The sequence below is a fragment of the Equus asinus genome, chromosome 8 (genome assembly GCF_041296235.1).
Source record: "Equus asinus isolate D_3611 breed Donkey chromosome 8, EquAss-T2T_v2, whole genome shotgun sequence".
NCBI classification, from domain to species: Eukaryota; Metazoa; Chordata; class Mammalia; order Perissodactyla; family Equidae; genus Equus; species Equus asinus.
The window spans coordinates 42,689,893-42,714,013 of record NC_091797.1 but is presented as its reverse complement, the minus strand read 5'-3'; the positions used below and the strand labels follow the sequence as shown (position 1 = coordinate 42,714,013).

Here is a 24,121-nt window from a genome sequence, read left to right as displayed (position 1 = left end):
CATGGAAGCATGGAAGCATGGAGTTTCCCTTCTTCCTTGGTCCCACACCTCAGAGCAGTCACCATCCCTTCTCTCAACCTTAAGCTGCCTTAAGCTTCTATGCCTCCACGTGCTATTAAGACCAGTTAAAGAAATTTGAAGACACAGAATCCACTGTCTTCCCAGGCCTCTTCCTCTTTGTGTTACCACACCCTCTTTCCTGAAGTTCACTCTGCCGTACTTATCTCCTCATAGCTGGAAACCTGATTTGCAAAACTCTTTTATCAGAGAAACCCCTTACTTTCTCCTCAGATTCTCTCAAGACCTAAATGTGTTCTCCAAAATACACAGCTTTTCAGCCTGGCCTTCCTTCCTTGTTTTATGTAATGCCCTGCCTTGTTTCCTCAATTTCTTACTACCATATGACCGATGATGGTTTTCATATTCCCTTCTAAGTTTCTCTTAATTTAACTGGTTTCCATATTTGAAATATATCAAACAATAGTTGCCAGGAACTCTGATTCTCTTTCACTCACCTCACCTTAGTAACATCTCCAGGGTTGGTTATTGAGAGAACAAGAGTCAAAATGAAGGTGAGGGTCCCTGGTGTGGGGTCCCCCACTCTTTCATCCTCCTGGCTTCAGAACAGGGACAGAGGCTAAGAACACAGTTCCTAAGCTTCTATTCTTAAAAGCAGACTGGTTGGCATAGACTAAATGTTTCTGTTCCCCAAAATTCATATATTGAAACCTAATCCCTAATATGATGGTATTTGGAAGTGGGGCCATTGGGAGGTGCTTAGGTCATAAGCACGGAGCCCTCATGAATGTGATTAATGCCTCTATAAAAGAGACCCCAGCAATCCATCCTCTCTTCCACCATATGAGGACACAGCGAGAAGAAGATGGCCCCCTGTGATCCAAGAAGTGGGCTCTCAGGAGACACTGAATCTGACAGTGCCTTGATCTTGGACTTCCCACCTCCAGAACTGTGAGAAATAAATTTCTCTTGTTTATAAGCCACCCATTCTATGATATTCTGTTATAGCAGCCCAAGCAGACTAAGCCACTGGTGTTCTGAAGTCACGTTCTTTAAGAAGTACTTAGATTTGGTGCCTTTGGTTTTGGTGGTTATTTCCAGTTATTTGGAAGTAGAGTGAGAAAATGTTGTTGGAGATCCTGCACAGGTGTGTTGAGGCAAGGTTGACTGAGCCTTGGGTTCAAGTCTTATTTTTGCCATTTACTTGTTTCTTGACCTTCGAAGAAAGAGTATTTCTTATTATGCATCCATTATATTTTATTTATTCAGTCTCTTGAATTATGTCTATCTTCCTGCTATCACAAATAGCACTTTAATGAATATTCTTGGTTTGTCCTCTTATGGGTCTATAGGAGAGTTTCCTTGGGGCATCATCCTGGGTGCACCCAGTTGTACTAAGTAAGTTAGCCAGTTCTTCAAAATATCTCACGCAAAACCATCATCAGTAAACCAACACGTGAAAGTAAGTTCTACCTCCCATACCCACACTTGGTTATACTATACCCAGCTTTCTGATTTTGCCAATCTGATGGGTGTTAATCACTGTTGTTTTACTTTGCGTTTATCTGAGTACAAGTGGAGTTAAAAATTTTTCATATAATTATTAACCATTCACGTATCTTCATTTAAAACCTGAGATTTTTTTCTTCAAGATAAGAGATAAATACACTCAAGGCATATTTCTTTACACAGAACTATCATTCCTATAAACCCTCTTCCAGGCCACTAATGTAGGTAAAAAAATTAATGTAGCTTCTACCAGTTCCTATACTATTTCTAATCTTGTCCATATCAGAAACCTTATTATCATTGGCAAAGATATATAAAATATCCATTTTTTACATTTCAGAACCTCTTTCATAACGAGAACCACATCAGTGGGAAAGACTTTTGGCTGCAGATCCCATTGCAGAGTGAGTATCATCCAAGCTTCATTTATAATGAATTCTTCATTTCTTTGCTTGCTTTCCTGTTTATATCCTCTCAGAGCTTCAAGCTTTCTGGAGGGGAGTTTGGGGAGAGCAGTTCTGAAAGCATTTTTCTCATCTAATTGTGTCAACATCTTTCCTGCCTGCTAAGCAGAGATCGTTCCTGTGTTCCAAATAGTGTCCAGAATTGGAAGAGACCATGGAGAAATTTCAACTTGTGAGACAGAAACTAACAGATATCATCAAAGAAATAGGATTGGCCATCAGCAGAAGTCACATCAGTAAAATGACTTGCTTATGTGTTACTGATCAAATTGGATTGTTTCTAAAATCTCAATCAATGACAACAGTGACTCCTCAATCTAATCTTATCAGAGGATTTGGTTGTATTTCCCCAGTTCTATGAGAAGTGCACCAAACTAAGATTCCGAGATGAAATTAGGTTCAATGAGTACGTATTGTGTAACTAATATGTTCTCTGGGGCACTGAGCTAGACACTTTCTTGTATTACTGCACTTAACCTTGCTAGCAAGTCTCGAGGAAATAAAGCATTCATTTCATAGTTAAGGAAAATGGCATCTAACATAACCTGTAATCTAATTGATTGTTAGCCTATATTGGTGTGGGGTCTGGAAAAAGGAGAGTCACAGAATAATGATGTGTAATGGTTTGTTTAACAAGTATATCTGACCGTTAGAAATGGTACCTCTGACAAGTAGAAGTTTTCCATAAAGAAGGGCTGGCTCCTGAGAGAGACCAGGAAGGATTCAGCTGTAGTCTCTAGCCCAGGCTGCATTAATGCCATCCTTCCCAAGCCAAGAATTCCTCTTTGTGAAATAGCTGGGCCTTAATTAGGGTTTCCCAGTTGCAACTTACTTCACAATTTTCTTTTAATAATCAAATTTGACAATAAATGTAAAAAAGCTTTATAAAGTGAAGGACATACAAATTTTAATTGTTAGCTATTCTGCTGGGAAATGGCAAATTTTTTTAAAAAAATATTGAATAGTGATTTGTAAGTCAACGTCTGGTCACGTGGAATCTGATTCCTTGGAGTCTTACTCTTTGCTAGGTGAACTAAAAGAAAAAGAAGTGAGATTTTTTTTTCCCCTCCAAAGTTGATAGCTAGAAGTGATCATACCAGGTATGTACCTGCAACACAGCCCTACCTGAACAGCCAATAGATTTCATCCTCTTTCTAGATCCTTAGCAGTCCTAAGCTGGTCTCCAGCCTCTCTGGACAGCAGGAAAAGAGAATCCTGCTACTTCGTGAGCAATGACTAAGGCAAGTTCCTGTGAGTCCAGCCTTCCCTGTGGGGAGGTGCAGCACTGCGGGATGTGGCCATCTCACCCAGACCAGTGGAGTCTATCTGCTGTCTCCTAACTATTCTTGTCTTTTCTATGGCATCCTTTATTTATTGTTGTGTAATGAATTACCCAAGAACTTAGCAGCTTAAAACAATAAATATATTATCTCACACAGTTTCTGAAGGTCAGGAATGAGAAAGTGATTAGCTGGATGGGTCTGCTTCAGGGTCTCTCAAGAAGTGGAGTGAAGCTGTCAGCAGGGGCTGTGGTGACCCAAGGTTTGACTGGGGCCAGAGATGGCTCTCTCACGTGGGCTGTTGGTAGTTCCTCAGTGCCTGTTGGAAAAGGCATCAGATTCTCATCATGCAGCCCTCTCCACAGGGCTGCCTGAGTGTCCTTCCAACATGGCAGCCAGGCTCGCTCAGAGCAAGTCACCTGAGAGAGCGCAAGTGGGCAGCACAGTACCCCTTATGACCTAGTCTCTGCAGTAGCTCACCATCCTTTTGACGTTATGCCATTTGCTTTATTCTGTTCACTCGAAGCCAGTCTCTAAATACAGCCCACTCTCAAGGGGAGAGGAATTAGGCCCCATTTTTTTGAAGGGAAGATTATCAAAGACTTTTTGATCATTTCCGAAAACCATCTTATATATGCCCAAACTTAGGCTTCAAATAGAACATGTCCTTACAGAGTCATAGTACACTCCTGAGATCTGAAGTTCGGATCTCAAAAGCATCTCAAACCCCAGCAGATGTCCTTGCTGAGGAGTTGGAAGACAACAGCGTAACTTCTGCTGTCCACTTAAAGGAAAACAGGGCTTTCTGCCTCTGGCCAGCTTGGTTTTTTTAAAACTAATTCTTCTTTATTTTCCTACAACCATTGAAGGCTTATCCAGATCTCCTCCTTCCCTTTTAGGATTTGTTGAAAGAATCCCAAACTGAGATCTACCGTCTTTGTCCCCTAATACTTGGACACTTTGGCAAAAACATACTTCTAGAACTACTGAGGGAGTAATATATGTCCTGTCTAAACTCCAGGAGCTACTATCAGGTTCACATACAAAAAAGATGTGAGAATACTTTGGAAACTGTAAAGCTTTACATAGTTGTCATTGATATTTTATCTACTCACCATGGGAATCAAAATAGTGGCAACAAAAACTATCTGGGATGAAATGTCTAATGCAGGAGGTGGGAAGTGCTCAGCAAATCCCTGAGGCTGACTGGGAGCTACCTTGTGTCTAAAAGGTAGAAAATTAACAATACATTCATTCAACTAGAATACAGTGTCAGGCTTTTTCTATTCTAGATATACAACAGTGAACAGGACAAAAAATCTTTAGCCTTATGACATGTACAGTCTATTGGGAGAGAAAATGGGGCAAAACTTATTTGACTTAAAACATAGGTTCACACAGAGTTGGAGGGAACACTCTCCCGGAGCTAGTATTGCAAACGTGAGCGTCGTCATGTAAGGGATATGAGTCATAGGGGTGCTCTCAGGTGGGATAGTGGGTGTCACTACCCCAAATGGTCTCATTGTGGCTTCTACCTCAGGGAAGTCACCAGTATGTCAAATGATTGGCTTCCAGGGCTCAGCATCCAGATGTTGATGGCATGGTGCCTGTGGATGGCTCCTCACGCACACGTCTGCATTACAGGCTCCTGGAAGCCGGGAAACAAAAAAGAGGGCTAATTTGCTAATTTTACGTCACAATCTTAGAATGGTTGTGAAGGAGAGTAGACATTTCATTGCTTTATGCTATAGAGTTACCAGGTGTTACTGCTAAACAACGAGAAACTCAATTCTCAGAACAAAAACGCTCAGTCTGAACACTAGCCTGTTTTCTTGGTAAAGAGCTAGTTTCAGCCAAATTCTAGGTTTTTGTTTTTATTGGAGTTGTATAAAAGAAATTGAGTATCAGTAAGAGAATGGGAGGTCTGCCCATACTGCTAGATAGTAGGCAAAAACCCAACATTGTCCAACTTAAACTAGAAGAAACCCTTCCATTTCAAATCAGTTTACTTTTACAGAACAATCCAACATGCAAGGTGCTTTTCCACGTGGTGTGGATACATCGGAGAACAAACTTAACCAGAAATTTTCTCCCAGATTGTTTATACCCGCGGTGGGGGAGGGAGTGAGGGTGGAAGGTGCCAATTGTCTATTGCTGTGAACCCTATTTTACTTGTTTGGCATTGGCAAAGTTCCTCTCTTGTTAACTGATTCCCTTTAATTCTTTACACGTGGATTATTTGAGTCAAAGCAGTCGCAAGGGTCCAACTGACGACCGTGCAGAAACACCGTTGCATTTAAAGGGTAACTGCTGTTACCTTGCTTAAGAAGCTAATTCTACAGCACATACGGTCTTAGCAGTCACATTTATTAAACCTATTTTGTACATAGGAAAATAAGATACCCTAGTTATTGGAGCAAACTCCATTCTTTCTTCGGAATTTTCATCAACGCTTCCCCGAGTTTACATTTTAAATACCCAAACCAGTAGTGCAGCAGCAATTTTGAATGAAAATAGAAGTGGCTCTGAAAAGAGCCTTTAGGAAAAAGACAAATGCGCGCCCCACAAAGGTTAGGAATGACAGTCTAGGCCCTCTCCCCGCGGATGCGGCGCGCAAGCTGGATGTCCTTGGGCATGATGGTGACGCGCTTGGCGTGGATGGCGCACAGGTTGGTGTCCTCGAAGAGCCCCACCAGGTAGGCCTCGCACGCCTCCTGCAGCGCCATCACGGCCGAGCTCTGGAAGCGCAGGTCGGTCTTGAAGTCCTGCGCGATCTCGCGCACCAGGCGCTGGAACGGCAGCTTGCGGATCAGCAGCTCGGTGGACTTCTGGTAGCGGCGGATCTCGCGCAGGGCCACCGTGCCGGGCCGGTAGCGGTGGGGCTTCTTCACGCCGCCCGTGGCCGGCGCGCTCTTGCGAGCCGCCTTGGTGGCCAGCTGCTTGCGGGGCGCCTTACCGCCGGTGGACTTCCGAGCTGTCTGCTTCGTACGAGCCATAGCTAGAGAACTTATGCTGCAGAAACGAGCAACTGGAGAATTGGTGCCGAACCAGGCTTTATACTGATGATCCGATCCTGATTGGTCAGAATGGTTGCAGGCGTAACCTGATTGGTTCTTAATCTAATCTTCATTTGGTTCCTACCACCGCGGAAACGGTTTTGTTTTCCATGCTGTACTCCATCGTGTCTGAGTTTACTGTTTTCGAGCAAAATGTTAAGGTTCCACCAGTGAAAAGGGAATCTGACCTGGAATTTGTGGAAGTCAGCGCCTAAATTGTCCTTTAAGAAATGCATTTTCATTGGAGCTTTTTTCCCTTTTCAAAGTGGAAAAGATTTACAGCAGAATATATTCGTTAGTCTCTCTAAAAAGTAGTACCGTTTCGTAACTGCACCATTAAGTTCTGCTTTTAATTACTGTACCAAGACCTAGAACAAAGAAAATTCTCAAATAGCCTCTGGCACACCGGCCCCCTGGAACATCAGAACTTTAGTTTGCCCAGCACGGTGTGGGGAACGGGGAGCTTGATACGTCCGTGACTAAATACCAGTGAGTGGTTATGGCATCTTCATTAACTGATTTTGATGCAATCAAACAGCTGATTGGACTATTAAATATGTAAATTGTGTACTTAATTTAGTCAGCAGGTATGGAGTGGTGATAGATTTACATTGATTAGTGTTAGAGCTTTTCCTGTAAATAGGGGTAGCACTGAAAAGAGCGTTGGAATTTAAGACAGTTTTAGTTGACCAATGGACTTTCAAGCTCTGCCAGTGATAGACTCAGAAAGAAAACCAAAAAAATTGGCATAATATTTAACTATTTGCTGAAGCAAACCACTAGAAATCTGCTTTTTAACTACCCAGAACGGTGTATTCCTCCGGAGGGGACAACAAAAGTGAGGGTTTCGTGGCCTTATGACTGAACGAACTACAAACTGAATGATCTTTACCCTTCTTAGGTTAACTTGGTAAAATCAAGAGATTGGATACTTAATGTTTTAAAAACTTAGGTAGAACAAAGTGCTCAGTTCTTCCACAGAAATGGTGGGTGGCTCTGAAAAGAGCCTTTTGTCTTAGAAACTTAAGTATGAATGCAGACTTTACTTGCCCTTGGCTTTGTGATGACTCTCGGTCTTCTTGGGCAGCAGCACGGCCTGGATGTTGGGCAGCACACCGCCCTGCGCGATGGTCACTTTGCCCAGCAGCTTGTTGAGCTCCTCGTCGTTGCGGATGGCCAGCTGCAGGTGGCGCGGGATGATGCGCGTCTTCTTGTTGTCGCGGGCCGCGTTGCCCGCCAGCTCCAGGATCTCGGCCGTCAGGTACTCCAGCACCGCCGCCAGGTACACCGGCGCGCCGGCCCCGACCCGCTCGGCGTAGTTGCCTTTGCGGAGCAGGCGGTGCACTCGGCCCACGGGGAACTGCAGGCCCGCCCGAGAAGAGCGGGTCTTGGCCTTGGCGCGAGCTTTGCCGCCCTGCTTGCCTCGTCCAGACATAATGCAATACCTGTGATCTACCCCAGAGGTGACTGAATAGAAAGTAGAAACATGCACACTTTATAGCTGCAGCTCGGCGCGAAAAAGAAGCTGCTTCATTGGCTAAAGCTGAAGTTCTATTTTAAGCAATACAAATACAGTTCCTTGAATGCGTGTTCTGATTGGACAATATTGACGTGGACGTCATCCCTGGTATCTGCCAATCAGACGTAGGACTTTGCTATATCTCATTTGCATACGCAGTTGTAAATAAAAAAGTCACGACCCACCTGGCGCACATTCTTTGTTTCTGGAGGACTTAACTCATTTCTATTATGCCGGAGCCAGCTAAATCCGCCCCTGCCCCGAAGAAGGGCTCCAAGAAGGCGGTGACCAAGGCCCAAAAGAAGGACGGCAAGAAGCGCAAGCGCAGCCGCAAGGAGAGCTACTCTATCTACGTGTACAAGGTGCTGAAGCAGGTCCACCCCGACACCGGCATCTCGTCCAAGGCCATGGGCATCATGAACTCGTTCGTCAACGACATCTTCGAGCGCATCGCGGGCGAGGCGTCGCGCCTGGCGCATTACAACAAGCGCTCGACCATCACCTCCAGGGAGATCCAGACGGCCGTGCGCCTGCTGCTGCCTGGGGAGCTGGCCAAGCACGCAGTGTCGGAGGGCACCAAGGCCGTCACCAAGTACACCAGCTCCAAGTGAGCCTGCCCGCAGCCAACCACAACCCAAAGGCTCTTTTCAGAGCCACCCACACTTTCAGAGAAATAGCTGGTGCATTTTGTCTGTAGTCTACTTTCTCTTAGAAGGGTTGGGGGCTGGTTTGGGAGCAGAAGAAAACTGGAAAGAAGGGTAAAATGTTAAAAAAGCCCGCCACGCGCGTTTTGGCTAAACATTTAGGCGCAGTGGGATGCAAATTTCACTGCTCCTTTGACGCCCTTTGAAAAAGAATTTCAGTTTTGTCCTACGATAGCAAAACTTTCGCTTTTGCCTACACTGTATCAATGCAAGTTGACGTACCAGTTCCTGATTGGGCAGCGGTACTATTTGAAAAGCCCGCCATGGGCTGCCATTTGCCACATAGTCTGTTGTCGGGTTGTGCTGTTCTGAGAGGTTCTCTGGAAAGTAAAACTATGACTTCGTTATCCGCGGGAGTGCACCAGACTCCGGAGCCAGAGTCATAAACTGAAAATTAACATTCTGTCTTCTGCAGTCGGATGCTGAGCGAAGTTAACTTGTGTGTGCCCATTTCCCACACACCACCGAATAGTCACTAACATCAACCCTGCGTACCCTACGGAGATATTAGGGTGAATTGAAATTATTTATGTCAAAGCGCAGCGGGAACATTAAAGGTCGGGGAAGCTCCTTAGGCATAAAATATTTGACAAGGAATCCAGCAACTTGGAAAAGCCGCGTTCTCCCAACGTTTAATCAGAATGCCTTGGCTGGGAGGTATGCCTGGCCTCATCGGTGAAGGGGCAGGAGGGCAGTTTTCAGGATGAGATTTGAGAGTTCACGGTTAGGAATCCTGCGACAGAAATCAGAGAACCCAGTGTTTAAAGAAAAGCAGAAAAAAACCACGGAGACAGAAAATGGTCTAAAAGCGTGGGCTAGCTAGCAATTCCAGGGAGTGCAGACTTCCAAAGCACAGTGGAAAGAGGAAAGTCCTTCAATTTCCCCCTCCCCTGCATCTTTCAATAGTGCCTAAATTCTCCTTTCTTGCATTTCAAAGCGTTAACATCCTCTGCCACCCTGTCATCCCCTCCCTTGAGCAAGTGATTGGTATTGTAAATCTATTTTTTCATTAACACAAAATAACAAGCCCTCCACCCGCATCCCTACTCCAGGCTTCAAAATCATCCCTTAATTTTCCCTGTATTTCTCTATTGTCACTTTCCTTTAAGCTGTGGGAATGGATTCAATCTCAGACGAACAGTCTTGTTCCTGTCGCAGGCAACAAACATCCCCGAAGTCATGCCAACAGGTCAGGGGCTTTGTCATTCACTTCCCTAGAATGGAGTTCTCTTTCCCCTGTCCCTGCTCCAGTCATTAAGGCTTGGGGGTTGACAACAGAGCCCACCGACAAGCTACCCAACTTGGTGGAGAGCAGTCCCCTAATTTCATCGTGTTCCTGCACTCGTCGGCATCATACTCATCTCCTCCTTTTGTTCTTTGCTCTTTTTCTGACAGATTTTTTCCCTCCGTCCTTGAGAGATCATCTGAGAGATCATTACACTCAGTGTGGACGGCATAGAACTATTGCCCTCTTCTGCCATCTTGTGGCAAAAAGGCAGAAGCACAGGTCCAAGGCGCTGTGTTTTCCAGATCCAATCGAAACGCTTCCTTCCTAACAGCAACTTTCCGCTGACAATCAGTGAGTTGGGGTAGGTGAGAGTTGCCATTTCTGTCTCCCTTCAACCACTGGAGTTCATTTTCTCCAAGACTGACTCGTGGGCATGAGAGGGGGTGAGAGAGGGAGAAAGGCGTGTTGAGTTTTGTGGTTTGGTCAGAGCTGTCCAAATAAAAAAAATCAAAAACCAAAATACTGTGCACATTAAAATAAATTAAAAATGATAGGGTTATGTGCTCTCTAGTTCTGGTCCTCAAAGTAGTAAACGCTTGAACGTTTCCTGTAAACCTAAACACCTGACAAAACAATGATACCTGTAATGTTTGCTGGGCTGCTCTTTGAAGATATGTCAGGGCTTATAATTATGAGGTGACTAACTTGCAATTTTTCCACCATAAACAGGCCAATGTAAACTTGGTAACCTTGGTCATTTTGCAGGTTCCCTCCCCGTTATATACGTGTGTGTTTGCCCGTGTGTGTGTGTGTGTGTGTGTGTGTGTGTTTTCCCCAAAGTCTAATGCTCTGCCCTCTTTGAAGGGAGACTTTTCCTTTCCTTTCCAAATGTTTCTGTTCTTAGTCCTCCTTTGACAGTGTCTACTGCTTAGCCAAGTCCAAACGTCTATTAAAATGCGTGTATTAGTTTGCTGGGGCCGCCACAACAAAATACCACACACCAGGTGGCTTGAACAACAGAAATTTATTTTCTCCCAGTTCTGGAGGCCAGGAGTCCAAGAACAAGGTGTTGGCAGGACTGGTTTCCCCTGAGGCCTGTCTCCTTGGCTGGCAGCTGGCCGTCCTGCTGTGTCCTCACATGGTCTTTTGTCTGCGCATGGGCAGTTCTAGTGGATTAGCATCCCACCCTTATGACCTAATTTAACCTTAATTACCTCTTCAAAGGCCTTATTTCCAAATACTGTCACATTGGGGTTAGGGCTCAAACATAAATTTGAGGGGAACACAGTTCAACACTTAAGGCCACTCTCCATGCTTTGATCTCAACCTTCTATTCCAAATTGTCTTTCATAAAATGTCTACATTTAACTTAAACTGGGGCTAAAGAGACAGTTGTGATATTCCCTAAACTGGTGGTTAAGTCAAATGCTCACAAGGGCCCAGCAGACAAGAGCAAAACTGGCTGGATATTAGAATCCATGCCTCATCTCCACAAAGGAGCTCTTTGCTATTTTTCTTGAAGCACACAGACTTTCGACACTGTATTTCATTTTCCCCATTTTAATAGCATAGTTTCCTATCTTGATACTGCTGTAAGAACAACCGGAGCCCAAGGATGTTGATAAATGCCAGCTAACACGTGGGAACTGAGAAATACGAAGCCCGTGCAACGCGATTTCTCTTGATTGTTGCCTTGTGGGGCTGCAGGCCCAGGGACAGTGAGTCTTTCAGTTTTCCAAGAGGATATGCATTTTAATAAGGAATATTCTAAATTTTCAATATGGGTGATGAATAAAAAATATATAACATGGTGCAGAGTAAACCAAAAATGTCTGCAAGCTTCATCAAACCGTTAATCTCACAGCTGGAGATCTCTGGACATTAACAGGGATTTCTGTGCCCATGACAAGCTGCCCAGTATACTTTCCCTGCCACCACAGCCCAGGTCCAATGCCCAGATCTCCGCAGCTTCCTAACTCCTCAGCTGAAAAGTATCTGTTCCTCACTGGGCAGCTCTGGGCAGAGCACGGGCTCACACACACAGCAGACATTCAAGAGCTACTTTCCGCAAGTTAAGTAAATGGATAAAGAAGTGAGCTAAAAAAAATTAAAATCCTTCAAGCTCACCACCTGTAATGAGGTAAAAATGGTGAAAGGTGTTTCGCGTTGTTTATTGTGGATGAATACTTATCTGAATAAATAAACCTATTCTTTTCTAATTATGTTACATTTGTCTTATTGTAATATGTTCTCCTCTACCTACTTTTCTTTGGTCCTGTCTCAAAATTCCCTCCCTTTTCTTTAGTGTTCCTTCCCATCTCTTCTGAACAAAATGAGTAAGAGGAAAGAGGAAGGTAGAGGCCACAAGGATCTTAAACTGAAGCTCCGCCTCTTCCCTGCCCAGTATCACTGCCTGCCGCAAATGATCTACCCTTGTTCCCTGAACCCAGCTTCTCTTTGTCCCTTTTTAGCCCCTTATGTCTATTTAAATGAAGCATATGCTCTCAAATTCTACTCTCGAATTCTGTTTAAATCAGCTATCTATCTAGTGAATCATTGATTTTATTTAATTTTTTTTATTTTACCTCCACACATATGGGTGAAGTAGGAAGAATCAATTGTCTTCTTCTGATTTAACAAAGAAATATCACAAAGATAATGATCTTGAGGCAAAAAGGAGATGCCAATTAGCATCTTATTACTAGGGCAATATATTTTTAAAGAGAAAAACAATCACGTACAGACAGAATTTAAATGTTACTTTCATAGATCAGAGTAACAATCTCTGAAGTTGATGTCTTTGAAAATCCTTCATCAGAAACATCAGTGGCCAGGTCCGTTTTATGAAGCCCTACCGGATCTGTTCCTCTGCAGCTGCAAGGAAGGGGTTGTCTGATCTTCCTGGTCCCTTGTTCCTCAACCAAAAGTGATCTTAGAAGTCTCTTCTAGCAGAAATAATCTGGTGGTAAACATAAATCAATCTCATGAGGGTTATTTGTTAACTGTCGCTAGCAAATGTAACATATGACGAGCTTCGTTTCAATCTTGGGAAAAAGCAGTGCTATATACAGAGAGTGTGCTTTGAGGCCCCACGGTCCCTGGTTCTTTTCAAAATGACTATCTTAATACAGGTGTTCTCTTTTCATTTTTATGCTTGTTAATAAGAAACTCTTCTTAGAGAGCAGAATTAGTGCCTTGTAGAAGATTAGGAGGTAAATAATTTACCTCTTTGAGAAGATGCTCAATCTATTTTTACATTATCCAAGAACAAACTGAAAATCCATTTCTTAAAAAGAACCCAGGAGAAAATAGCGAATAATATTTCATCATTCTTGGCAATTTTTTTCTTTTAGATTAATCACATGTGCCTCTGGTGATCTGTGAGAGTAGAAAGCTTCTCACTGAGAATAGTGTTTTAAAATTCATTTCAGGTGGGAATTATATGGGCATATTATGTAGGCAAAGTGAAAATGGAATGGGGTCTCACCTAGCACCTAAACTGAATACTGTGGTTCTTTACTGTGATGGGAATTTCATGTGACAAAACAATTAAATACAGTCAATAAAAGAACTTTAATGACAGGATTTCTAAAACCTGTATTGCCAAGTTGATAAAGACGTTGCCTCCATTTTGTAACCGACTGAAAATCAAATATAGCCCTTTGACCTCCCATTCTAGACACCTGTGTAAACATTAGGTATGCTTGTAGGTAATCTGTCATAAATTAACACACAGAAATAGACTTAATATCAACAGCATTGTAAAGGAAAGCCTTTGATGTGGATATTCATAAAATAAATGCTTTTGAACATAAACATTGTGTTATTTAAATGAAAGCATTCATGCTAGGTGTTCCTAGCCTCTTTGCAAATGAAAATTAGTCATTAAAAAAAAAAATGAAATGGGAGAGATGCACATCAAATTCATGAGATTTGCCCTGAGAAAGGGGATATTAGGAGTGGGGAAGCAGTTGAAGAGTACTTCAGTTTTATGTGGGTTTATTTTTTCTTTAAATATAAGAGAGATTTGTAGCAAATATGCCATAATGTTAAATAGTAGATCAATTCTGTGTGGCCATTTTTGTACTCTTCTGTAATTTTTTAAAAGGTAGAAAAAGAAGGTGAAAAATAATGTCAAAATTGGTGTTTGGTGTATTAGAAATTGCAACTTTTAACATATTTACCAAATCACCAGCGCCTAACACGAGCCACACTGTGTTCTGGATACTATAGCAACCACAGTGGCAAAACAGACAAAAATCTCTGCTCTTGTGAATTTATGTCCCATGGGGGAGAAAATACTAAATGGATAAATAAAATATACTGTATACTACATAGTGATAAGTGCTAAGGAGGAAAACGGAACAAAAACGGAGGGATTGTTGGGAGAGTCGTTAAATACTCCCAACTCCCTATAACTGAGTTAGAGAAACTGAAATTAGTGATATACGGTTCTTTTGAACTCTAAATGTGCATTCTTGTTTACAGTATGGGAGCAGGTAAAAATGGAGACCTTGCCGCTGATGGGTTATTATTAATTCTCTGCTTTCTGAGACGGAGCACTTGACATTTCTTAATTAAAAACTTTCCGATTTGTGAATTATTTTGACCACAAGCCATCCGTGGTCTGAATATACTTGCCCTGCGGTTGCCCAAGGTCTTTTTAGGTACAGAGTTGGGACGATTAATATTTTAAATGCTTCCAATATGTTCCAGGGGGAAAACAAACAACTAGCAGAGGATGGTTTCGATCCATCGACCTCTGGGTTATGGGCCCAGCACGCTTCCGCTGCGCCACTCTGCTAGACATGCGACAGTGGCTTTGAAGTAAGTCCTTTATTCTATGTTCCTTTAAAGGTTTCTGCTTCCAAATGTAATAAAATGATTTTTTTTTAATTCAGACGTCATTCATTGGTTATACTCATGCTTCAAACAGGTAGATGAATCCAGAGTACATTGACTTCAAATATTCTGAAAGCAAAATTTCGACCATCCTATTAGGAAAACAGCCCGTCGCCAACCTGTCCTTTTCACCTGGCAGAATCGAGCCAGGTCTTATTGTCACAGAATGTAAGATTAGGTCAAAATTCAAATGGAAAAAGTATTCGTCTTCTAAACTGGAGCATCTCCAAGATGATTGGGAGAATTAGGAAAAAAAAGAAAAGTCTCAGACACATCGCTGCATTGGCCGGGAATCGAACCCGGGCCTCCCGCGTGGCAGGCGAGAATTCTACCACTGAACCACCAATGCTCGGCGAGGAAGCCTTCCTGCTAAGAATGGAAATGTTTTCTCCTTCTTATTTTTATCGAAATATTTATATTTCCTTTACAAAAAGATGCTTCCTTTTTCGCTCTTATTCACTAGAACCTCATAATGCTCCTTCTTCGTTTCTTCTCAGGAAAATCCCCCTTTCACTGCAAGTTCGGAGCGTCCCCCGCGACAGGGTCGACCGGCCCTGGCGTGGGCGGCCAGTCCCTGGCGCGTCTCAGCGGCGCCCTCGGACCACTCCGGCGACACTAGCCCCTCGGCCCCGCAACTAGCGAGGCATCTAGCACCCTCGGCATCTTTTCCGCCGCCGCTCGAGGGCCCTGGGTATCTAACTGTGGAGTGCTCTGAGGCTCCGGACTTTTCAGCATCCCCGGAAGCCTTGGATGCCTAATTCCCCAGTTTGCTCGGGAGGCGGGGAATATTTTGTGTCTTTGAGGAGGCTCCACGCCCGGGCAGCTCCTGAAAGGAAGAAGAGTAGAAGAAACGGGGAACAAGGGCGGGACAGAAAGAAGAAAAGGGAAAGGAGGATCGAAGAGGAAGAGACCCGAGGAGAGGAAGAAGGAGGGGAAAGGGGGAGCAAAGGGAGGGGAGGAGCCAGAGGGAAGGGGAAGGGAAACTGGAGCCCAGCGTTGTTGTCTGTTGATCACTGGGGATTAAGGAATTCTGTGGGTTTGCCGTCTGCTTCGGTTGCCATGGTTATGGAGGTGGCACGAGAAACTCCTTCCAGTCAAATCGCGAACAAAAGTCTCGTTAAAAGATAATTTTCCCAATAAAGGTACGATCATGACTTTCAGACAAATATAAAAAGGAACCTCTTTTAGAAGATTTTACTTTACTGATTAATGGGGTAACCGATGAGGTGGTCCTACCAGTTCACAGGAGAATGCAAAGAATGGGTGTCATTGATACAGCAGGAATACTGAAAAGAATGCGTAAATAAGGTCAAAACTGGCTTTTCAGTAGTGGGGAGGGGGGCCCAAGGGAGCTGGGAAGGGGGAAAATGTCCCATCACGGGACAGAATTAATTTGCATGTCTATAGACACGAATTATTTTCTATTGCTGTCAGTTACCTACAATTTACAGAGTTGTAAAATAGCTCCCCTAGAACCAGAATCAGGTGACACAGAAGGGTATGCTGTAATTTTCCCATGAAGTGCAAATTTTCCCAGCAATCCTTTTCTTTTTCAGGGAAATTCTGCCGTCTCTGAGTACAAACACAAGGGCTAAACTCAGAAGTTAAACACACCTTTAAAAGCTCACCATTGCTCAAAGCCAAGGGCGCTGGTCTGCTGCTTCTGATCATCTTCCCTTAGAGTGAGAAGTTCTTAACATGTGGTTTCGCAGATCCCTGCAAAAATGTGATAAAAGACCTGGACACACTCCCCAGAAGCTTGTGCACACACACATGCATTTACACTCAATTTCAGGCTTTGGGCCGAGGATGAATCTCTTCTCCAGTAGTTCTGGTGTCTCTCTTCTCCCTCTTAACTGGGAAGGTTGTCTTCATTAAGTACCATCCTCCCCGTGCTGCTCATTCATTCATTCTCACTCCTACCCTCTTCAGGAGCTGCAGCCTCTCCTGTATGAAGGCAACACATGGGGCCTCAGCTTAGATTAGGGGAGGGGAGGAGATAATGTGTAACTGGATATACGTTAACCTGTATTCCTTAAAGTCATGCACAAGGCCCTCCATGCCTGCCTCCCCCGACACACACCTCCTCTCTTCTCACTCCAGGCCTTGTTCACTGGGCTCCAACCATGAAGAACCATGCAGCTCTTCAGAACCCTCCAAGCACAAGCCCAGAACAAGCATTTACAGTGTCTCTTCCCTATGCCCATAAAGCTCTTCCCTCAGATATTCAGCCAGGTCTCTCATCTCCTTCAGTCTCTCTCCTCTTTAAGAGTGTCTATTATTATTATTATGTCATTATTATTATGAATTATGTCATTTTATCCTTGAGGCCTTTCCAGAACACTCTATTTGACAGACAACACCCTCCCTCAGAAAAACATACACATCCTCCCCTTTTTCTGGCTTTGTGCTTTTCTTATAGCAGTTAGTTCCTTCTGACATACCATAAGTTTTACTTTTATTTTCTGTCCTCTTACCAGATTAGAGACCTCAAACAGATGCCTGGTGTATCTACAATGCCTGAAACCATGCAGGCACCTACTAGATGCTCAGTAAGTATTTATCAACTGAACGAATGAATGAATTTGCGCCTCTTATCTTGGTGTTGTATGATGGCATTAGGGCAGGCTGCCCCAAGATGTACCACTCATGTATGCGGATTATGTTGAGCTGAAGACAATAAAGGCTCAGAAGACTCAGGAAGAGCATCCGACCTCCCCCCAAAAACTACCTAAAAGAATTTAACATAGAAGGCCTGTTCCAGGAAGGAGCTCATACCATATGATGGCTATAGTATAATGTAATATAGATGTGATAAAAAGACACTAACAAAACCGTTTTTGGGCCCAGAAAAACCTGTTTAACAAACATTTGCATTCCATCTCCATGTAAATTGGCTTCCCCTCTGAAATTCCAAATCACTAGCCCCAATATCATCTTTGTCTGTAGCTGAAGATATTTAAACAAGCACCCTTAGCCAGATGGCTGAGTTACTCAGTTTCTCCTGGGTTTCTCCCATGTATACATGCTATTAAACTTCGTTTGATTTTCTCCTGCTAACCTGCCTCTTTAATTATTTGACCAGCCATAAGAACCTTAAGGAAAAGTGGGGGGGGGGGTTCTCCCACTTCCCCAACAGTACATATAGTACACCCTTGAGGGGCACAATGTTGATTGACTCCTCAGCATTCATCTTTTGCCTCTTCAAATTAACAATACAAAGCTCCAACTTCAAGATCTTCCAATTAGTTTGAACCAGTGGTTCTCAAACTTCAGCATGCATCAGAATCCCCTAGAGGGCTTGTTATGTTACCATGAAAGGGGGTCTTCTTCAGCACAAGACAAGCCAACAGTTGAGAGGCAAGGTGGTAGGAGAGAAAGGGTTTTTATTATAGCTTGCCAACAAGGAGGAAGATGGGGGACTAACTAAGAACCACCTTAAGGGGGGCCACAGATCTTGAAGCAGATATATAGGCCAGTGGGTTATAGGGGAGGGGGATAGGAATGTTGACCCTCTGGTTTTGCAGACTGGGAGTGGCCACACCAGATCTTTCAGTTGTCCTGGATATTAGCATAGAATCTCTGTCTGGGGGTCATCACATTACGAGGGAACTCAAAAGAACAAAGTGATCACCTTATCGCAGCTGGGAGGGGCCATGAAATCTAAAGAGCATGTATATCTCCTGGAGGGTGCCAATCCAGTTGGGTTAGTTAATCAGAGGTCATTCAAAGTTACAATATGGTCTCTTTTCTATAATGTGGCTTCCCTTATGTCAACCTTGTGTTGAGCTGGTATCAGTTACACACAGATTGCTGGGCCACAAACTCTAGAGTTTCTAATTCAGTAAGTTGGGGTAGGGCCCAAGAATTTGCATTTGTAACAAATTCTCAGGTCATACCACACTTAAAGAACCATAATCAGGGCACTGCCATACCCTGTTGGCAGTAATTGCTTCAGAAATCCAGGCTTAACCTACTCGATGCAGGGCTTCCCCCGGCTGTATTGTCTTGGTCCAAATGGGCACATACTCATGTCGACCTACTCACCTTGAAGATAAGGACTTCTACTGAAGAACTGAAAGAGATTTCCTTTTTCTTCTGCTGGACGTGAGCCATGATGCAGGTGTAGGGGTGGAAAACTTTTCCCTTCTTCCCTTCTAGGTTCTTTGGCTGGTCTAATAGGCAAATTGACGTAAGACAGATTAACAGGAGAAAAACTAATTTCTTATATGTGGGAGCCCCATAAAGATATACGACTCAAAGAAATGACCAAAGCAGGCAGCTTTTATATCTTTTAGACAATAGAAACAATACATTTGTGAAGATTGACAGGACAAAGAGTTAGGGCTTGGGGTAGTAAATTAACGAGGTAACAAGGTGGGTTTATACAACCTTCTCGGCCCTAAATTCCCTACTTCTGGTGATAAGGATGCCTTCTACTCTTCCGGTACAAAGGAGGGTATCTTTCACATGGGAGATTTATTTCCTGCTTTCAGGGGGAGAAAGGAGTGTGAGAATGTCCTTCTTGCACTGGCTATTTCTTAATTAACTTTAATTCGAAATGATTGTAGAAGAGGAAAAATTTTCTTTCTACCCTTCTAGGTTCTGTTGCTGGTCTAACAGTAAAAATGACATGAGACAGAGTAAAAGGAGTGTCCTTATTCCACTGGCTGTCTCTCAAATACCTTTAATTAAAAATAATCCATATGCGGCCAGCCCAGTGGTGCAGCAGTTAAGTGTGCACGTTCCGCTTCGGCCGCCCAGGGTCCGCTGGTTCGGATCCCACGTGCAGACATGGCACCGCTTGGCAAGCCATGTTGTGGCAGGCCTCCTGCATATAGAGTGGAGGAAGATGGGCACAGATGTTAGCTCAGGGCCAGCCTTCCTCAGCAAAAAGAGGAAGATTGGCAGCAGATGTTAGGTCAGGGCTGATCTTCCTCAAAAAAAAAAAAAAATCCATATGCCAAAGTGGCATATTTTGGGTTGGCATAGTCTGCTCCTCTTCAGTCATCCCCACAGACTTGAGAAGAGGATATCTGGAAACTGGAATTATTCTTGACTCCTCTCTTTCTCTCATAGGCCATGTCTAATCTTTCAGCAGTGTCAGCTCTCCGTTCAAAATGTAGCCCAAATCTCACCACTGCTCACCATCTGTATCATTACCGCCCTGGTCCATGCAACCAGCATCTCTTACCTAAATTACTGCAATACTCTCCTGACTTCTCTCCCTGCTTCTGCCCTGTTTGTATTATAATCTGTCATGTACCTCCTCTATTCATAACTTCCAGTGGCACCCTCTCACCCACTGTGAAAGACAAATCCTACAGTGGCCCATCCTACCTGAAGGGGAGGAAAAAGCTTTCCCTCTACCCTCTTATGTTCAGTAACTGGGACAATATGACCCTGATGTCCAGGAAACGGAACTTACCTTCAGGAGTATTAATACAGGCATTACTGATACTGGTGGGCACAGGAGGGGAAGTATGCATCCTTATCTTCAAAGATGGAATTAAACTGACAAAAGACATTAACAGGAGAAAAGGCACACAGATTTTATTTTTAATTTTATGTGCACAGGTGCTCCACAGAAAATAAGTGAAAAAGCCAAGGAAGTAGCTAGACATGGAAGCTGATATATCATTTCAAAAGGGGTGAAAAATTTTGGAGAAATAACTTGACAAACGAAAGAGAGGTTTGGGCTTGTCGGAGTGATAAATTGTGGAAAGGAAATATATGGGGAAATTAACAGAAGATAAAGGTTGTTTTAGTAACGTTTGTTTGTGCAGACTCATCTTGGTGCTGACTTTCCGTCTTCTTCATGGCCATAAAATTCCCCCAGAGTAGAGGTTTATGGCAGTCCTCATTTCTCAGATTTTTCTGCTCTTAGTCAGCTAAGGGAAACTCCAAGGTTTCTTTCTGCATCTGTTGATTCTCCATTGCCTTCAGCACAAAATAATCCATATACTAAAGTGGCGTATTTTGAGGTGGCATATTCTGATTCCCTTTGACATGAGATTTTCACATATTGAGGTATATGAGGTAGCTATTCTGGTTCAAAACTGATTTGGCTCGAACTAAAAAGCCTGATTATGGCCTATCAAACATAGATTGTACATCTGCTTTAACCATTAAAGTAAAGAATGCATTAAACATTATCTCATAGTAAAGAATGCCCTCTTTGAAGATAAGGATGCATACTTCCCCTCCTATGCCCACCAGTGTCAGTAATGCCCATATTAATACTCCTGAAGGTAAGTTCCCTTTCCTGGACATCAGGGTCATATTGACCTGCTAGTTTGCAGCTGAATACCTCTGTGAAACTTTGATGAATATGTATCCTTGGAGTGTTTAATGTATGTTCTTTGTTCTAAAGAGGTATAAAACTGTACTGAAAACCATGCTTCTCCAGAATGCTTTCTTCCTTTGTGAAGATTCCCTTCCTGGGTTATAGTCCTCAGCCTGGCTCAAGTCAAAGTCACCTTACCTCTCTTATCTATAGAATGGTTATTGATTATTTTGCATCAACATCTTCATACCTCTACCTCTAGTCTGCCTCCTACTCTTCTCTCCCTTGCTCACTTCACTAAGGCACACCAGCCTCCCTGATGTCACACCTGTGGGGGGGGAAATAATTTTCCGTCTATCCTTCTAGGTTCTTGGCTGAGACACCCCTGTAATAAAAAGACAGACTAACAGGAGAAAAGCAAACAGAAGTTTAATAACATGTATACCTCCTGTATACAGGGGAGAGACCCAGGAAAACTGAGTAAGTCCCAGAAGTGACTCAAGCCACCACCTTAAATACCCTCTGCAGCTAACGACAAAAGAAAGATGTTGGAGGGGGAAGGGGAATCTAGTTATGGGAGATTTTCAGGCAAAGCACAATAAAGAAGGATAAGGTTGTTATGCAGATTTATGTTGGTGCCTTCTCCATTGATAAGACTTTCCAGAGATTTTTGTCATTCTCCTCTTCATGGGACAGAGTGGGAGACACTCTTACAAATGGAGATTTATCTTATAAATGTAAATTTCTCTTACAAAAGAGTAACTTCTACTCCGTGAGGGTGAAAGAGGAGCTTTTCCTGTGCCCAACCCTGCTCTGCCTCTTTCTCTTTCCCAGAGACATCCAGGCAGTGGAAACCAGGTTTGTAAAAATGTGGAGGAAATAATTTTGCTGTCTGTTGGATGCTGAATAGGAAGTTCCCCTGGGAGAGAGAAAAGTGTGCTCAAAGGTGGAAGACAGTGAATTTACAGGTGTGGGGGAGGCTCATCTTAATGCCGGCTCAGCAAGCCGAGGAGTCGAAAGAAAGATTTCTTGGACTCTCAAGGTCTGGTAGTAGTGCTCCTTTATTCAGAGAGTAGCATGGAGTAACATGGGGACAGGACCCAGGGGCAGTGAAGAGTTGCAATGAGTTGAGGGTTGGGCTAAATTTATAAGGCATAGGTATGCAAGTTGTTTCTTTACAAGACAAAAGAAAGATCATGTAAAAAATTCGTTAAAATGGGATCAGTGCAGGTGGAGTCTGGTTATCAGGGGTCCTATAACTTTGGAGAAGAATCAGATCAGATCAGGTCAGGATGTCCTATGCTTCCCAGGAGGATGACATAGATCAGTATATAGGGCAGGATGCCTTGGGCTTTTCTCCCTGGGGCAGGCTTGGTCTTCATTAATTTGAGGAGGTAAGCTTGAAACCGGCAAATAACTGTTGATGATTAAGTAGCTAGGAACTAAAGTTTTTTTCCTTTTTGCAATTACTGATTATAGCTTTTAGCTGTTTAACCTGCCCATTGTTAACTGTGTTGTTTAGGAATATGCTATCTGACTCCCACTAGGCTCCTATAGATAACATCTTCCTGGAGCCTGGGTCACCATGGTAATGGATGTATGACCTGTTTTTCAGGAATTAGAACTGCTTGTCCACTTCAGGCCAGTCGAGACCACCAGCTCATCAACTGGGCCCACACAGAGGTCTGATAGTTGGCCTTTTGACATCAACAGGCTAAAAACTTCACCCTCAGATCATGCTAACGCCACCATTTTGTGAGCATGTGCCCTCTGAAGAGGCATGAAGTCTGACTATGCTTGCGCAGATCATCAGTTACCTCACATCTCCTCACCTCCAATCATCTACCTCCACATTTCAGACCACCTTGTCCCCATCCCATAAATATCCCTGAGTCCCTATTTTCGGGGAAGTGAATGTGAGGCTCATGCTATCGCTTCCTCATGTGGCTGCCATGTGAGTAAATCCTCTCTCTGCTGCAATCTCGTCATCTCGGTGTTTGGCTTTCTGAGAGGTGGGCAAAAATGAACCTGGTTCAGTAACAAGCTGATGGACAACGAGAAAATTTCTAAGAAGTGAAAATCCCAGAGGTCAGGGAATGTGCATCTTTAGTCTCAAAATTCCCAGGACCCCTGGGCAGTGGTGAGATTCAAATCCTTGACCCTGTGAAAGGATTTCAATCTAAAATGGAGCCAGAGGATATGAAATGGAGAATTTCATGCATACACTTTCAGAGGAAGGAAATTTAAGAATGGAAAGACTGATTTCCCATACATGCCTGATTGAAGAAGACCAAGACTTATCTCCTGACCAATGAACATTAGCCAAGAATCTCTCCCCATCCTCAAGCCAATGAATTTACTGCTTGAACTCTGGCTGGACTTCCCCCTCTTTGCCCTCCTTGCTATAAATACAGCCCACCCTAAACCCTTAATGAACTTGCCTGTAGCTTGCTACAGCATACATTTCCTGACATGAATTTCCTCTGCTATTCCCAAGTAAACTCAATTTCTGGTAATTTGGGCTTGCCTCAGTTTACTTCTTTATTTAGGTTGACATCCCCAAGGTGACTGGAGCTTTAAAAAAAACCTGTGCATCAATGTTTATAGAAACTTTATTCATGAGCACCGAAAACTGGAAGCAACCAAGATGTCCTCCAACAGGAAAACGGATAAACAAATGATAATACATCCATAAAATGGCATACTATTCAGTGAAAAAAAAAAAAAGGAAAATGCCATTGAAGTGCTGGCCACGTAAAATACACTCAGTGCGTACTTCCCTGAGCACCTCTCAAAGAACCTCCGATGCCAGGGTTGCTGTCCTCGTTTTTCAGTTGAGGGAGTAGAGAGGGTAAGTCACTCGTCCTCAGTCACTCAATGATAATGAATGAAATCAGGAATTGAATATAGGAATATTTATACCTTATGTCAAGAGATTTTCACATATTGAGGTATATGGGATAACTATTCAAGTTCAAACTGATTCAGCTTGAACTAAAGAAGGCTGCCTTATGGCCTATCAAACATAGGTTGTAGATCTGCTTTAACCATTAAAGTAAAGAATGCACTCTCTTAACGTGAGAACCATACCTCCCCTCCTATGCCCTGTGGTAATGCCTGTATCAGTCCCTTTCCCAACATCAGGGTCATGTTGA

At 43.4% G+C, this 24,121-nt stretch overlaps 3 protein-coding genes and 2 non-coding genes across 5 annotated transcripts; 1 reads left to right on the top strand and 4 right to left on the bottom strand.

The window, feature by feature from the left end:
* Window positions 1-1,879: 1,879 nt before the first annotated feature.
* On the bottom strand, window positions 1,880-6,268 carry LOC106823468 (histone H3.1). The gene has a single exon (XM_070515447.1). The coding sequence runs from the start codon at window positions 6,265-6,267 to the stop codon at window positions 5,857-5,859; it is 411 nt and encodes a 136-aa protein (XP_070371548.1). The 5' UTR covers window position 6,268; the 3' UTR covers window positions 1,880-5,856.
* Window positions 6,269-7,369: 1,101 nt separating this feature from the next.
* LOC123288470 (histone H2A type 1) lies at window positions 7,370-7,762 on the bottom strand. Its single transcript, XM_044777086.2, has one exon. The coding sequence runs from the start codon at window positions 7,760-7,762 to the stop codon at window positions 7,370-7,372; it is 393 nt and encodes a 130-aa protein (XP_044633021.1).
* Window positions 7,763-8,076: 314 nt separating this feature from the next.
* Window positions 8,077-10,285, top strand: LOC106823452 (histone H2B type 2-E). Its single transcript, XM_070515448.1, has one exon. It carries the CDS (start codon window positions 8,077-8,079, stop codon window positions 8,455-8,457), a length of 381 nt encoding a protein of 126 aa, XP_070371549.1. The 3' UTR covers window positions 8,458-10,285.
* A 4,225-nt stretch (window positions 10,286-14,510) lies between these two features.
* Window positions 14,511-14,582, bottom strand: TRNAM-CAU (transfer RNA methionine (anticodon CAU)). The gene has a single exon. It is a non-coding gene; the product is annotated as a tRNA-Met (tRNA).
* Window positions 14,583-14,958: 376 nt separating this feature from the next.
* TRNAG-GCC (transfer RNA glycine (anticodon GCC)) lies at window positions 14,959-15,029 on the bottom strand. The gene has a single exon. It is a non-coding gene; the product is annotated as a tRNA-Gly (tRNA).
* Between the last annotated feature and the right edge of the window lie 9,092 nt (window positions 15,030-24,121).